General features: G+C 36.7%; 4 protein-coding genes across 5 annotated transcripts; all 4 read left to right on the top strand.

Annotated features, from left to right (window-relative positions):
- The first annotated feature begins 1,214 nt into the window (after nucleotides 1–1,214).
- LOC122327243 (amine sulfotransferase-like) lies at nucleotides 1,215–7,669 on the top strand. Its single transcript, XM_043222452.1, has 6 exons — nucleotides 1,215–1,447; nucleotides 1,629–1,831; nucleotides 1,905–2,031; nucleotides 2,176–2,273; nucleotides 4,903–5,083; nucleotides 5,696–7,669. Exons 1-6 carry the CDS (start codon nucleotides 1,282–1,284, stop codon nucleotides 5,821–5,823), a joined length of 903 nt encoding a protein of 300 aa, XP_043078387.1. The 5' UTR covers nucleotides 1,215–1,281; the 3' UTR covers nucleotides 5,824–7,669.
- Nucleotides 7,670–8,260: 591 nt separating this feature from the next.
- LOC122327244 (amine sulfotransferase-like) lies at nucleotides 8,261–10,427 on the top strand. The gene is made up of 6 exons (XM_043222453.1): nucleotides 8,261–8,485; nucleotides 8,645–8,847; nucleotides 8,927–9,053; nucleotides 9,467–9,564; nucleotides 9,668–9,848; nucleotides 10,069–10,427. Exons 1-6 carry the CDS (start codon nucleotides 8,320–8,322, stop codon nucleotides 10,194–10,196), a joined length of 903 nt encoding a protein of 300 aa, XP_043078388.1. The 5' UTR covers nucleotides 8,261–8,319; the 3' UTR covers nucleotides 10,197–10,427.
- A 101-nt stretch (nucleotides 10,428–10,528) lies between these two features.
- LOC122327245 (amine sulfotransferase-like) lies at nucleotides 10,529–12,589 on the top strand. Its single transcript, XM_043222454.1, has 6 exons — nucleotides 10,529–10,703; nucleotides 10,835–11,037; nucleotides 11,117–11,243; nucleotides 11,384–11,481; nucleotides 11,599–11,779; nucleotides 11,994–12,589. Exons 1-6 carry the CDS (start codon nucleotides 10,538–10,540, stop codon nucleotides 12,119–12,121), a joined length of 903 nt encoding a protein of 300 aa, XP_043078389.1. The 5' UTR covers nucleotides 10,529–10,537; the 3' UTR covers nucleotides 12,122–12,589.
- Nucleotides 12,590–12,644: 55 nt separating this feature from the next.
- On the top strand, nucleotides 12,645–15,505 carry rrp36 (ribosomal RNA processing 36). 2 transcript variants are annotated; one of them, XM_043222450.1, is made up of 8 exons: nucleotides 12,645–12,841; nucleotides 13,104–13,491; nucleotides 13,611–13,746; nucleotides 14,194–14,260; nucleotides 14,373–14,477; nucleotides 14,563–14,637; nucleotides 14,796–14,913; nucleotides 15,111–15,505. In XM_043222450.1, the coding sequence occupies exons 2-8, from the start codon at nucleotides 13,200–13,202 to the stop codon at nucleotides 15,251–15,253; spliced, it is 936 nt and encodes a 311-aa protein (XP_043078385.1). In that variant the 5' UTR covers nucleotides 12,645–12,841; nucleotides 13,104–13,199; the 3' UTR covers nucleotides 15,254–15,505. The 2 variants fall into 2 exon arrangements, with proteins under 2 accessions (XP_043078385.1, XP_043078384.1); XM_043222449.1 differs by having other exon boundaries at nucleotides 13,144–13,491.
- Nucleotides 15,506–15,847: the final 342 nt, after the last annotated feature.

The raw sequence follows: 15,847 nt of genomic DNA on the forward strand, positions 1-15,847 counted from the left end.
AAATCACGTGAGAGACAGAAATGGCTATATCAATGCAAAATAAAGAGAATGTAAAGAAGTGAAGGTGCAGTTTCTCAGAGAACGTTTAGTTCTTCAGCCTAAGTATTTGAAACTTTTTTATGTGATGACCATATTTTCTGAATATGTTTTGCTTGTATGGGATGGCCTGGATGATTATGAGATTTCCCAGTGAGAAATTTTGTCCCTATTTTAAAACTTATTTCTAAGATCCTTCAGTTGCCCAAAATGACCGGTAGCTGTCAGCAAGCACCATGTCCAAAAAAAGTGAATTCAAACTTGAAAAACTTGAAAAGTCTTCAGCAAATGCATTATCATCTATGGCACCGAAGTTCTATTCTAGTCACATGTTGGTGGTTGGAGTTATTGTAAATAGTTATTTTACATTTAAAAAGTCTAATCATTAAATTATGTAAATAATATTTTCTGTATGTGTGTGTGTGTTCTAATAAAGGTAGTATATCGATATCTTTGCTTCAAACGTATTAGTTTTCTACGTGTTGTAATTATGGGGTTAACCTGGGACAAAGTCTTGGAGTAAGCTGTTTTTAAACTGCCCTCATCACTTGTGTGACATTTTTTTCAATGGACTCAAATGATCCCATATAAAGAGATATTACAAAGAGAAATCACATGAAACACTTCCTTCAGAGCCTTTTATGACCATTTTATTGCTATTTTATTCTCTCAGTATCTTAGATCAGTGGTTCTCAACCACGAGACAAAAAAAGGGCCAAAAGGGCTCCTCAGCAAACCTCCAAGAGGGGCCAGCAAAACAAACTCTCTCTCTCAAATTGTTAAAATATTAAAATAATTGATCTGAATTAAATGCTAAATCACAAAACAGCAATGTAGCATCTTTGTCACAATTAGCGTAAATTCAGAGAATATGCATATTTTAGCACATTATCATGGGCCTTTGAGAATTGGGGGCCATTCATTTCAAGGTTGAGAATCAATGATCTAAAATATTATTGAAAATATAAAGAATGACAAACGCAACCACAATTTCTACATTACACCATATCTTTGCATCTATTTGAGATTTTGTTGGATCCTGAACTTTACTACTGCATTTCCCTTTGAAATGATAACATAGGTTGCTGCAAGGAGTCTAAAGGTTGGCCATGAACTACGCAAAAATAAATAATCCTTTAACTGCTATTGTGTAACAGCTATTTTCTCAGTCAAATATATATCAAGGTCTTCTCCACTACAACGCTCTTTACTAGTATTTACTTTTGGCTCAGTACGATCTCAAACATGGCTCAGCAGGAATACAAAATGCTTGGAGAAAAAATGTTCACCTACAAAGGAACTGTCATAGCTGTGGAAAAAGTTCATGACCTCTCTCTAGAATATATTGACAGTTTAGAAGATTTTGAAACAAAGGATGATGATGTCTTTGTTGTAACCTTCCCTAAATCTGGTAAGTGAGATTTATATATAAGATAAATTCCCTTTTTAGTCAAACTTTCTGCTTACTTTAACTTTAACTGCCTATTAATGCTATAATGGAAAAGAGTGAACTTTTCATATGCACATGAATGTTTAACATTATTAATTCAAGCCCAGTGTATTTTAGATCTGACTCTACACTGCTCTCTCAGGTACGGTATGGACCCAACGGATCATGACATTAATATACGCAAAAGATTTCCCGGACAAAACCAACGAAATCACATACGAGCAGATGCCATGGCTGGAGTATCGGATAAAAGAGAGAGATTACAACACACGACCATCTCCAAGACTCTTCTGCTCCCATTTACTCCAGCCGCTGATGCCCAAAATGCTGCAGAGAAAAGGAAAAGTGTGTATATGTTCATCAGATGATGGCTTGAAATCATTAGCAGTTGTTTATATACGTCTGTCTTCGTTGTCAGGTCATCTATGTCATGAGAAACCCTAAAGACATCATGGTGTCATATTTCCATTTTTCCAGCCATATGAAAAACCTGTATTCTTCTGAGAGCTTTGAAGAGATGATGGAAAAATTCTTCACAGGATTCAGTAAGAGCCAAAATATTGTTGCCCATAATATTTTATATATATAAATAGATTAAATATTTGATTAATGGTTTAAAAAAAAAGTTTTATGGATAAACTGAATCTATACATATATTGGGAAACATGTATGTTGTGTTTGTTTTGTAGTGATCGGTGGCTGTTGGTTTAATCATGTTAAAGGATGGATCACAAATAAAGAAAAATACAACAACATCCTGATCCTTACTTATGAAGAAATGATCAAGGTGAGACTGGTTCGGTTTATGACCCTTTGTCCTTTCCATCACACAAGTTATTGTACTTATTGTGTGTGTGTGTGTGTGTGTGTGTGTGTGTGTGTGTGTGTGTGTGTGAGGAATTTTCAGTTTGCACTGTTTTTCCTTAGTTAGTTGGTCTCTACGTTCATGTATGTGTGTGTGATTCATTGTCATTGTTCATGTGTATTAATGTTTGCTTACATTACAGTCTAGTTGTTCAGTTATTACATATTTGCCTTAAATCTCCGTTTATACAACCACCCATGTGAAAAAACCCTGGTACACAAAATGTAGCGACATGTCATTTAAACTTGTATTTACTTGTATTGCCATTCCACCGCAGATTGAAATAATGCCTCAGTCGAAACATCAGAGCCATCACCAGAAAGAGCAATGCTAACAGCAAGCCAAAGGGGACCTAGTCATTTTCCGCCTGTCAAAAACTATTTTTAAATAGGAAAACTATTGAAACATTTTGGTAATTTTTTGAATGCGATGCTATTAGTCAAATTTAATTCAATGATGTATGCTAAGCTATGCTAAAAGTGCTATCGCCAGACAGGGAAATCAGCTTAATGGATTCAAAAAGGGTAAAACTCAGCTTATTAACTCTGGGGGAGTATAAGAATGAGCCTATTTTCAAAAAAGTGTTATTGTAAATTAAGAAATTTCCAACTGGAAATAATTAGAAATTTTTATCTTACTGTTTACTGTATTATTTTGTTTGGTCAATGTCATTGTAGAACACAAACAGAGATTTTTAACTCGGACCATTGCCGGATCTGTCAGTCACACAATGTTTAAGAGTAAAAAAAGGGAAAAAAAAACATGCACAGACAATTACAAATTAAAAAACTCTGCGGCTCATGATGATACATTGGTGTCGCACACTGCTATCTGGAGTGAAAGAGACAAAGTGTTAAGTTCTTTCAACATGGAGTTGTAGCTCAAACTGCAGTTCTTCCACATGGGGCTTTATAGCCCAGCAGGAACGAGTTGCAAGTGTGACAGATCTCCTGATGATGAGTGCCACCAGGTGCACAGCATTGGTTGCCAGGGCGATGCTGACTAGCTCTCGGGACTAGCTCCACCCCCACCCCACCACCCAACCGAAGGCCAGGACTTCCTTCTTCACGGTGGCGTAGTCTCTCTCGGCTGGGGCCAGCATCCTGCTGATATAAAGAACAGGATGCTCCCCACCTTCCTGAACCTGGGGCAACACGGCTCCAAGTCCCGTGTCGGAGAGATCCGTCTGTAGCAGGAAGGGGCAACTGAAATCCGGGGCTCTGAGGACCGGCTCGGAGGTCAGAGCTTCCTTCACCTCTTGGAACGCCGAACGATCCACACAAGCTTTAGGGAGGTCTGTCAGGGAGGCAGCTATAGAGGAGAAGTTGGGGATAAAACATCTGCAATACCGCGCCAACCCCAAGAGGGACTAGGGGGAGGAGTCCTCGGGGACATGCGCTGGCAGGTTGAGCAGGTTTGGCAGAAGGCGATCTCGGATTCGCTGGATGGTATTGGTGGCGCTGAGGTGACCTGCCATCGGGTGGGAATAAGCCAGCTCCAACACGGTCACGCTTGGGGGTCCAGCGTGGAGGATGCAAAAAAAAAAGTCCTTAGTGGGCATGGGGTCGTCGTGATGTGAGGGAGCCGCCTGCCAACTGGTCACAAGGTGCCCTCCGGTGCATGCCGATCTTGGACCAACCTCCAGGGAAAGGGCGACGCTCTCTCCCCCGGCTCCTGGTGTTGAGCCACATCTGCCAGCTTGATCGCCTCCACCGGCTCCAGGGTGCTGGTGGGATTCCTTATTCAGATAGTCTGTTGATGGGATCGGGGAAGGGCTCACAGGATACCTGGCTGGCTGATGGACACCCCTCCAAAAGCCAGTGTTGAGCCAGCCATGTAAGCTCAGCAGCCTGCGCCCGAGCTGGTTGGTTGAGCATGTACTCCCACTTGTGAAAGTGCTGAGCTGCACAGATTGGGGACAGACCAAAATGGGACACTTTCACGTCCCCATAGCAGTCGGCGGAGTTGAGTGGGAGCGAAAAATAGGCACGCTGAGCTTCACCGGTTAGGAGGGGAGCCAGGATTAAGGCACCAGCCTTCGGCGGTTGCAGTGGTCTTAAACATCTTTAAATAAGAATCAATGTTGTTGTGAGCAGACATCTTGGGCAGAAGCTTAGTGGTGGTGGTGGTGGTGGTGACGCGCGGATCCGGCAGCGGTGGGGAGCCACGGTTCTGAAGGCAGCAACAGCCTGTTCGGTTGCGCCCTGGTGGCTGGCTGTACGATCTCCTCCATCGCCAAAGGGGGGGAGGAGAGCTTCACCTGGGAAAAAAACAACTGGAAGAGGAAAAAATAAAGAAAAACAATTAACATTGGCTGCCAGGGTGACACTGACTAGCTCGCAAGACGCTTGTCACAGTATGCGTGTATGCAAATATACATAAAAACAGTTGTTAATTAGGCATATGTGTATATCTATAACATGCGCCGAATGTTGTGATGTTGAAATGACTGACAAACTGCAACAGTTTGCAATTTTTTTCTTTTTTGTTAAACTATCCCTTTAAACACATAACAGCCCTGAATGATTGACATGCATGATTATTTTATCAGGACCTCAGATCAGTCATTGTGAAAATCTGTGAGTTTGTGGGAAAGAATCTGTCGGACGCAGAGATTGATAAAGTGGTGGAAGCAACCACATTCAAGAACATGAAAAATGACCCCGTGGCCAACTATGAATCCATTGCTCAGACGACCTCAGAACGTCCAAAACAGGCTTTTTTGCGCAAAGGTAAGACAAGCAGTGTCAAATAAAGCATGACGATACAAATATATAAATGTATGTTAAATGTTTTTTTTATTATTATTGTTATTTTATTTAATTTTGTTTAATTTTAAATGTTAATTATTCAATGTAAAAAGTCTTATATCAGCAGCAATGGGAAAATGTTATATTAAAGGCTTCACCCATAAAAGAGAACTTACTTACCCTCATGTCATTTCAAACCCGTAAAACTTTTGTTCATCTTCTGAACACAAATTGTGGTACTCTCATGAACTGTGCCAAACTGACCTAGAAGAGAAGAAATGGTTTAATAAAGTCATCATTTTTGTTTCCTTTGCGCTCAAAAAGTATTCACATAACTTTATAACATGGTTGCACCAACTGATGTCACATGGACTATTTTATCAATGTCTTTACTACCTTTTTGAGTCTTGAATGTGGTGTGTTGCTGTCTATGGAGGGTTTGAAAACTCTCAAATTTCGTTAAAAATACTTTTGTGTTCTGAAAATGAACAAAGATCTTACTGTTTTGAACCACATGAGGCTGAGTAATTAATGACAGAATTTTTATTTGTGGGTGAACTAAACCTTTAATGTTGTCAACCTGCTGTGTTACAGGAACAGTTGGGGACTGGAAAAACTCTTTAACTGTGGCTCAAAGTGAATGTTTTGACCGCGTCTACCAAGAAAGAATGAAGGACGTACCTTTTAACATGGTCTGGGACATCTCAGAATTTACTGGCTGAAAAACCCTAAGATGTGGTATCCATTTTCCAAACTAATAAAGATAAAACATTATCAGGATAATAAAAGGAAAGTATTAACGGATGTGCTGGCTACATGACCATGTCAAAACAGATAACAGAGATTGATGAGGTTAAAATGAGATTTTGTGGTGTGAAAATACATTTTAAAAATGCAAATATTATGATTTTTTTTCTTATAGATTTTCTTAAGGTTCACTTCAATGGAAATATAGTGTGAAAATATTTACAAAGAAAAACCTTTACTCTTTGTACATCTTTTTATGAAATTAAATCTTCATAAATAATTTATGAAATAAACAGTGACTTTTCACTTTCAAAGCAAATCTTTTTCAATGTTCATGAGAATGAGAAAGAGATAGAGTTAAAACAACTGTTAATTAAAATTGCAATAGGTAAAAGTCAAATTTCTTATCCTAAAAGTCCTGATAGACTCTATAAATGTAGTAGGTGTAGGGTTTGTTATGTCACATTGTTGATCATGGTAATCTTGTATCGTCAGGTCTTGAGAGTTTACTAATCCTGGTCCTTTTGTATGATCGGCTCTCAAATAATCGGATTAGGTGACCCATATGTGGGAAAAGAGGCACGAAAACAGAGAGTGGTTGTTCTTTCACACCTGGCCCTTTGTTTCAGAACCTGGCGCGTTCCCCCCTTAGCTCGGTTTGTTTGGGCATATGTGAACACGGCACACGGAACCTTTTTTTCTCATTTTAAAAATGTTTTTACGTTTAATCCTGGACTCCTGCCCAAAATGCTAAATTAATATAATGCTACAGCTACAAAAAGAAAGAAAGAAAAAAAGAAAAAAGTTGTTATTCCATCTTGATGAGTGACAGCTAAGAAAACCCCTTAGCCATCACATGGTACTTTGCCAGCATTTCCCTCAACAATTTTAAATCACCTATTGTGTTTTTGTTTTGTTTTTCAATCTTGCAAGCACTTTAAATTAAAAAAATTATAATTAGCATTATTATCTATTGTAAAGTCATTTAACAGATAAATAATCATGTCTTTTTTAAAGCCAGCAACCCTTTAAAAATTAATGATGGATTTATTATACAGCCAATGACAATAATGATCATTATTAAATCCACAAATTAGCCATGGTTTGCTACGCTGACGATAGTTTAACTGTGGACTTTGTAGTTAAAAATAATAATGACAAAGGTCATCCGTTTGGGAGGAAAAACAACATTGTTAGCTTACTTTTAAAGGAAAAAATATTATAAATAATAATAAATGCAAATTTTATATCAATGCAAAATAAAGACAATGTAAAGAAGTGAAGGTGCAGTTTTGCAAAGAACGTTTAGTTATTTTACACGTCTCCAGCCTAAGTATTTGAACCTTTTTTATGTGATGACCATACCAAAAAATAGGGTCGCCCATGTTTCTGAATTTGTTTTGGTTGTATGGGATGGCCTGGATGAGAAATTTTGTCCCTATTTTAAAACTTATTTCTAAGATGCTTCAGTTGCCCAAAATGACCGGTAGCTGTCACCGAGTCCATGACATAAGCCAAGTACAAAGTCAAACAGTGAATTCAAACTTGGGTCGATCACAGTCTTCAGCAACTGCATTATCATCTAAGGCACCGAAATTCTATTCTAGTCACACGTTGGTGGTTGGAGTTATTGTAAATAGTTATTTTACATTTAAAAAGTCTAATCATTAAATTATGTAAATCATATTTTCTGTATGTGTGTGTGTGTTCTAATGAAGGTAGCGTATCGATATCTTTGCTTCAAACTTATTTGCTTTCTACGTGTTGTAATTATGGGGTTAACCTGGGACAAAGCCCTAGAGTAAACTGTTTTTAAACTGCCCTCATCACTTGTGTGACATTTAACAATGTTGTTTTGAATGATCCCATATAAAGAGATATTACAAAGATAAATCACATGAAACACTTCCTTCAGAGCTTTTTATGACCATGGGACTGCGAGCCAAAAGGGCTCCTCAGCAAACCTCCAAGAGGGGCCAGTGAAACACCCTCTCTCTCAAATTGTTCACATATTGAAATAATTGATCTGAATTAAATGCTAAATCACAAAACAGCAATGTAGCATCTTTGTCACAATTAGCGTAAATTCAGAGAATATGCATATTTTAGCACATTATCATGGGCCTTTGAGAATTGGGGGCCATTCATTTCAAGGTTGAGAATCAATGATCTAAAATATTATTGAAAATATAAAGAATGACAAACGCAACCACAATTTCTACATTACACCATATCTTTGCATCTATTTGAGATTTTGTTGGATCCTGAACTTTACTACTGCATTTCCCTTTGAAATGATAACATAGGTTGCTGCAAGGAGTCTAAAGGTTGGCCATGAACTACGCAAAAATAAATAATCCTTTAACTGCTATTGTGTAACAGCTATTTTCTCAGTCAAATATATATCAAGGTCTTTTCCACTATTTACGCTCTTTACTAGTATTGACTTTTGGCTCAGTACGATCTCAAACATGGCTCAGCACGAATACAAAATGCTTGGAGAAAAAATGTTCACCTACAAAGGAACTGTCATAGCTTTGACAGAAGATTTTGACCTCTCTCCGGAATATATTGACAGTTTGGAGGATTTTGAAACAAAGGATGATGATGTCTTTGTTGTTACCTTCCCCAAATCTGGTAAGTGAGAGGACGTCAGCAGTTTTAGCACACTTGAACTTTGTCACTGTTTAAAATACCAGAAATATGTGTACTTTGCACTGCACCATAAATATTCAAAGTTATGTACCAAAGATTCAATAGAGCCCAATGTATTTTAACTGTACATCACTCTCTCAGGTACAGTGTGGACCCAACGGATCATTACATTAATATATGCAGAAGATTTCCCAGACACAGCCAAAGAACTCACAGCTGAGCAGATGCCGTGGCTGGAGTATCGGAGAATAGGGAAAGATTACAAAACACGACCATCTCCAAGACTCTTCTGCTCCCATTTACTCCAGCCGCTGATGCCCAAAATGCTGCAGAGAAAGGGAAAAGTGTGTTTGCATTCAGAAAATTATTAATAAACTGGCTTGATGTCATACATAGGTTTAATACATTTGCCTTCATTGTCAGGTCATCTATGTCATGAGAAACCCTAAAGACGTCATGGTGTCATATTTCCATTTTTCCAACAACATAAAAAACCTGGATTCTTCTGAGAGCTTTGATGAGATGCAGGAAAAATTCTTCACAGGATGCAGTAAGAGCAAAAGCATTATAGCCTAGGACTATATACTATATATATATATATATATATATATATATATATATATATATATATATATATATATATATATATATTAATATATATTAATATCTCTATTATGCCTTTAAAATTAGTCAGTGCAGTGTATTTCACAACACTTCAGCTTGTGGTTTTTAGATGGGAGTCATGTTTCAAGATTTACCTTAGTTAAGTCTCTGAGAACCTTCTGAAAGTACTTCTGAACACTTCAAGTAGTTTGATGTTCTTGAAAATAGTAGCATGGGACTGAAGTGTTCTTGGTGGTTTAGTTCAAGGGTTAACATCTAATTCCTCACCTTGAACCTTCAATTCTTTTGTAGTTAATACCTTTTCTTGTTGTGCTCCTGCTGCCTATGTCTGTTTTGTAGTGGTTGGTGGCTGTTGGTTTAATCATGTTAAAGGATGGATGACAAATAAAGAAAAATACAACAACATCCTGATCCTTACTTATGAAGAAATGATCAAGGTGAGACTGGTTTGGTGTATGACCCTTTGACCTTTCCATCAAACTTACTTTGAGTTATGAATCTCTATAGACTCATTGGTGAAATGTATACATCTTTTATCAGGACCTCAGATCTGTCGTTGTGAAAATCTGTGAGTTTGTGGGAAAAAATCTGTCGGACGCAGCAATAGATAAAGTGGTGGAAACAGCCACATTCAAGAACATGAAGAAAGACCCTGTGGCCAACTATGAATCCCTTCCTCAGGATATCACAGATCAGCCAAAAGGACTGTTTATGCGTAAAGGTCAGACAAAAGTGAAAAATTGAGAATTGGTTATTTAAGCAGCATCAAACAAAGTTATAAGAGGATATAAGATATAAATATAAAAATGTATCACCTTCATGATACTATAATTTTTCTAATTGTTCATTATTTAAAAGTACATTATTAAATGTGAGAAATGTGACATGTCAGCGGCAGCGTGGAAATTATATATTATAGTTTTCAACCTGCTGTGTTACAGGAACAGTTGGGGACTGGAAAAACTCTTTAACTGTGGCTCAAAGTGAGTGTTTTGACCGCGTCTACCAAGAAAGAATAAAGGACATACCTCTTAACTTTGTCTGGGACATCTCAGAATTTACTGGCTGAAAACTCAAGTTCTTACATTCGTTTTACAAACTAATAAAACCTCAGATATGTGAATGGATGTGTTGGTCACCTTATCACAATAGATAAAAGTCAGGGTGCCTTTAGGATAATACTGACCACATGAACTTTGATTACAACTATGTACAAGGGCTGATAATAAAAAAATCAGGTCAAAGAAAGCAGTCCAAAGGTTGCCAGTTAACTACGCAAAAATAAACAACATTAACTGACTATTGTGTAATGGCTCTTTTCTCATTGAAATATACCTCTGGATACATCAAGGTCTTCTCCACTGTTTACGGCCATTAGTGCTGTTGGTTTGGCTCAGTACGATCTCAAACATGGCTCAGCAGGAATACAAAGTGCTTAGTGACAAAATGTTCACCTACAAAGGAACTGTTTTAACTTTTGAGGACAATTATGATCTCACTCCAGAATATATTGACAGTTTAGAGGATTTTGAAACAAAGGATGATGATGTCTTTGTTGTTACCTTCCCCAAATCTGGTAAGTGGGATGTTAAAATTACTTTGATTTCTACACAGAACAGTGTGAACTTTGCATTACCAAATAAATGTTTAAAGTTAGAACAACTGAGCCCCTAGTATTTTATGCCAGACTCTACATCACTCTCTCAGGTACAGTATGGACCCAACGGATCATGACATTAATATACGCAGAAGATTTCCCAGACACGGCCAACCAACTCACATTCGAGCAGATGCCGTGGCTGGAGTATCGGATAACGGGGACAGATTACAACACACGACCATCTCCAAGACTCTTCTGCTCCCATTTACTCCAGCAGCTGATGCCAAAAATGCTGCAAAGAAAAGGAAAAGTGTGTATGCCTTCATTAACCGATTAAGAAACTGGCTTGATTTCATGAACAGGTTTATTACATCTGTCTTCGTTGTCAGGTCATCTATGTCATGAGAAACCCTAAAGACGTCATGGTGTCATATTTCCATTTTTCCAACAATATGAAAAACATGGATTCATCCGAGAACTTTGAAGAGATGCTGAAAACTTTTGTCACAGGATGGAGTAAGAGCCAAAACCAATTTAGTCTACAGCAATGTTTTGCATATCAGATACTTAATTATGCATTATCTATATATCTATCTAGAGATAACTGTGTATGTTTGTTTGTTTGTGTGTGTGTGTGTGTTTTGTCTGTTTTGTAGTGGTAGGTGGCTGTTGGTTTGATCATGTTAAAGGATGGATCTCAAATAAAGACAAATACAACAACATCCTGATCCTTACTTATGAAGAAATGATCAAGGTTCGGTTTATGGCCCTTTAAACTTTCCATCAAACTTATTTTGATTTATTGTACTTTATATTAGATATATATGAATATATGTAAACTTACTGATTAAAAGTACAAATCTTTTATCAGGACCTCAGATCTGTCGTCGTGAAAATCTGTGAGTTTGTGGGAAAGAATCTGTCGGACGCAGCGATTGATAAAGTGGTGGAAACAGCCACATTCAAGAACATGAAGAAAGACCCCGTGGCCAACTATGAATCCCTTCCTCAGAATATCACAGACCACCCAAAAGGACTGTTTTTGCGCAAAGGTCAGACCAAAGTGAAAAAGTTAAATAGAATTTTTTTTATAATAATATTATAATAAAACTAATTTATATGTGGACAATCTAGTCATTAATGAGAATGACTTAAGTATTTCTTTAAAAAAGTTCCTCATTTGCAAATTGTTTACAAGTTTACAAATGACGTGTGACAAGCTGCAGTGGGAATATGTATTAACATTATCATACTGCTGTGTTACAGGAACAGTTGGGGACTGGAAGAACTCTTTAACCGTGGCTCAAAGTGAATGTTTTGACCGCGTCTACCAAGAAAGAATGAAGGATATACCTCTTAACTTTGTCTGGGACATCTCAGAATTGATTGGCTGAAATGCAAAAACATCAAACTAATAATGATAAAAAAAGAAATCAGGATAATAAAAGGAAGACATAATATGCAATTGTATATGTTGACTACACAACCATAACAAAACAGATATCAGGTTGCTAGTCTTGATGCAGGTTAAAGGCTTATTGTGAACATCATGTAAAAACAATATTAATTTACATTCTGTAATTTTCAAACAATTTTAAATTGAATATGCTAATGGTGTCACTTTTTGTGCTGTAAAAAATGCTGTAAAAAACAAATTAAATCAAGGCTTTTATGTGTTACTCTCAAAAATAAAATGTCCTTAAATATAAAATGTACTTATATGGTTTTGAAAGTCTTAGTTTTATTTATTTTATTATTTTTGTGTGTTTCTGTGTGTGTATTACTTGCCTGTAACAAGATTATTATGACTGAATTTACAACGGTATTACATTAAATGCAATAAACACTAAGACTTATTTTGACTATGTACTTTGGACTTTTATTTTGATAGGCGTGTTTTGACGCGCATGCGCTGTCCTCGCACTACCACGTGTTTTGGGAAGCGCATTTCTCGCAAACGTTCATCTTCGGTAGTTTTGTGACATAATAATTGTTGAATAAGTGAAGCTGCATTACATATTTAATGAACATGTCGTGTTAAGATTTTCTTCATTCTATCGGCATGTTTGTCTATTGTATCTGAGCACGGATGTCTGGGTGAAAACAACACCACGGTAAGTACGAGCATTTCAGAAAAATAGTAATAAAATATAGCTTTTCATATAGTTGTTGTTGTTGTTGTTACTTTGCAATAGACATTATTAGACATATATTGTCAAGTAGAAACAAAAATGTACAAATATAATTGTTTACATTATTTGACAACCGTATTCAGAACATATGTAATGCATTTGTGAAAAATTATTAAGCATTCATTCAGTTGACTAATTATTAACAAGTTAATGTTTGTTTACATTTAATTTCATGTGTTCTCAGATTTCTCTTTTAATAACGTAACGATGCATCATTTCTACAGCTCACGAACAAGCTGAATAAAAAAATATATAGAATAACTGAAAAGGACAAAACGCAATGCTTAAATCGGCAAAGAGTGCGACTAAGATGGAACATCAGAGTTCAGAGGATGAAGAGGACGTTTTAGAGATGGAGAGAAACTTTGCTTTACTTAGCAAGAGGAGCACGACTCGGACTTCAGCAGAGGATGAAGAGGAAATGAGAGATGAAGATGCATATGTAGAGGAAGATGGAGCTGAACCTGAAGAGGATGAAGACGAGTCGGGGAGTGATGAAGATGAAGTAGAAAGTAACCCTGAAGAAGGAGTCAGCAATGCACAACCAAACACAGAGGGAAACCTTAAAAAAGGTAAGATCAGATGTAGAAATGGTTTTAATGTTCAAGTTATCATTAAGCACTGTTTAACTGCTGATGCCGTTTAAAAGAGCGATTTTTAAATTTACTTTCATGTCTTTGTTTTTGTACAGAATTAGCAAACATGACCTTTCAGGAAATCATTAATCTACAGAATAAAGTTGGGACAAAAGCGTACAATAAAATTGCTTACGGTGCCACAAAGCCTCAGAATAAAAACGAGCCCATGAAACGATTAAATAAACACAGGTACCTGCAGTGTTTTGATTATTTTTATGATTAATTATTGTAGGAGTTTTTGTCATTTTTCTGCCGTGTACACATTCATTTTCTGCTCCAGTTTTTCATTTTTACTTTGATTTTAAAAAGTAATTTTTAACGTGCTTTTTATTTTTGTTTTTTATTTTATTAAACAATTTCAGATTTAGTGTTTTATAATTTTATTTCAAATTATTTCATTTAGTTGTCAAGGCAGCATGTCCAATTTTTTTGTATTATTAATATTCTATTAGATTTGTTTTATTTCAGTTATTTTTAATAGTTTTAGTTACCAGTAGCATCACAGATCAGCTTGGCTTTTCGAATTATCTGCCTTTGCTGTTTTAGCAGGGCATCGTGCTAAAAATAATCATTTACTTGAGCTCAAATTAGTTTTGGCTTAATGTGTACGTTTTGTCTAAAAACTATGTTTCTTAGACCTCAAGAGATTTCTGCAAAGAAACATGTGCCTTTCCTCCGAAAAGTGGTTCCCGTCAAGAAAAGGGTGCGTTTCAGGAATTTATTAAATTAATGCTTGCTCACACTTAAGCTTTGGTATATCAGTTAACAAACTGTGAAGACCCGATTTTTCCACTTTTTAAATGTTACTTTTTCAGATTTCAAGAGACCCTCGTTTCGATGACCTCTCGGGGGAATTCAAGCCTGAAATTTTTAATCAGACGTACAAATTCCTTAATGCCATCCGAGAAAAGGAAACAAAAGTCTGTGAAATTTTAAGAAACCTTACTGATTCTTGTTTGTTTTCACTGTATGCATTATTTTAATGCCCACTGCTGTTTGTTTCAGATAGTAAAGAAGAAACTCAGGAAAACCAAATCGGACTCTAAAAAGGAAGAAATGAAAGCCTTGCTTAAAAGAATGGTACGTTTCAAATATAATGACACTTCGAATTTAAAAAAATAAAGCTGTATAAAACATCAATGTAGTTGTGATAACCGCAATATTGCTGCTCATAATGTACTTTTTCTATGTGTGTGTGTGTGTGTGTGTGTGTGTGTGTGTGTGTGTGTGTACAACAGCAAAACCAGCAGAAGGCCCAACAGAGACAAGAGCAGGAAAGAGAAAAGGATCTACAGTTCAAGCGGAAGCAGAGAGAGTTGGTTGGCCAGGGGCACAAACCTTTCTACCTAAAGAAATGTAAATGCTTTTTTCATGAATTTTTAAGTTTTTTGCATATATTTGAGTACATTTAAAGAACATTTGTTGTTGAATGTTATGCTAGTCAGTTTTTTTAGCACCGGTGCTGATAACAGTTTTACTTAGAAAATAACATCAAATAATCTGTGGTATTATGGTCATTTTTCGTTTATAACATCTTTAAACCCTTTTTACAGCTGACAAGAAGAAGCTGGAATTGGCTGAGAAGTACAGCGAACTGAAAAAGAGCGGAAAACTGGAGAACTTCTTGAGTAAGAAGAGGAAGCGTAACGCCACCAAAGATCGCAAGAAGTTGCCCTATCAGCACAATAAACGCTAAATATGGACCAATCGTGGCTCATCTGTGTCACCTTGAGTGTGACAATGCAGAAGAACGGAAAAATACATTCTGCTGGACTATGATGTTAAAAGCGGACTTGATGATTTGAGGTGTACATTTCACCTACATTTGCATTTACGGATTGTGTTTCGTTAACAGGTTTGACATTTATCTCGAATGCCCATTTATTTTTTTGTTGTTTAATTACGTTGTGAACATTTTTCTTCAAATAAAATGTGTATTAAAATTCAATGTATTCTCTGACAATGTCATTTTACCACTAGATGGAGCTACTGATTCTTCCAATAAAGAATCTGCCTAAACCTAAATTTTTTGCCTCAGCAAACCTCAGCAGAAGTTAATATGCAGAAAATCAACTATCTGAACTGCCACCGTATGATGTTAATCCAATTTTTTGACCTCAAGGGCACTAGACATAAACCCGTTTATACAGACATCCGTCAACAGGATGAGTCAGCTCGCATTTGTATCTGCCCTCTCAAAATCCAAAAATATTTCTCTTTCGTCTAGATCATGACCCATTTAAACACAGCCTGTTTGGGCCGAGGTTGTTTGTGGTGAATCCACAGGGTT

Source organism: Puntigrus tetrazona, chromosome 22 (genome assembly GCF_018831695.1).
Source record: "Puntigrus tetrazona isolate hp1 chromosome 22, ASM1883169v1, whole genome shotgun sequence".
Classification (NCBI taxonomy): domain Eukaryota; kingdom Metazoa; phylum Chordata; class Actinopteri; order Cypriniformes; family Cyprinidae; genus Puntigrus; species Puntigrus tetrazona.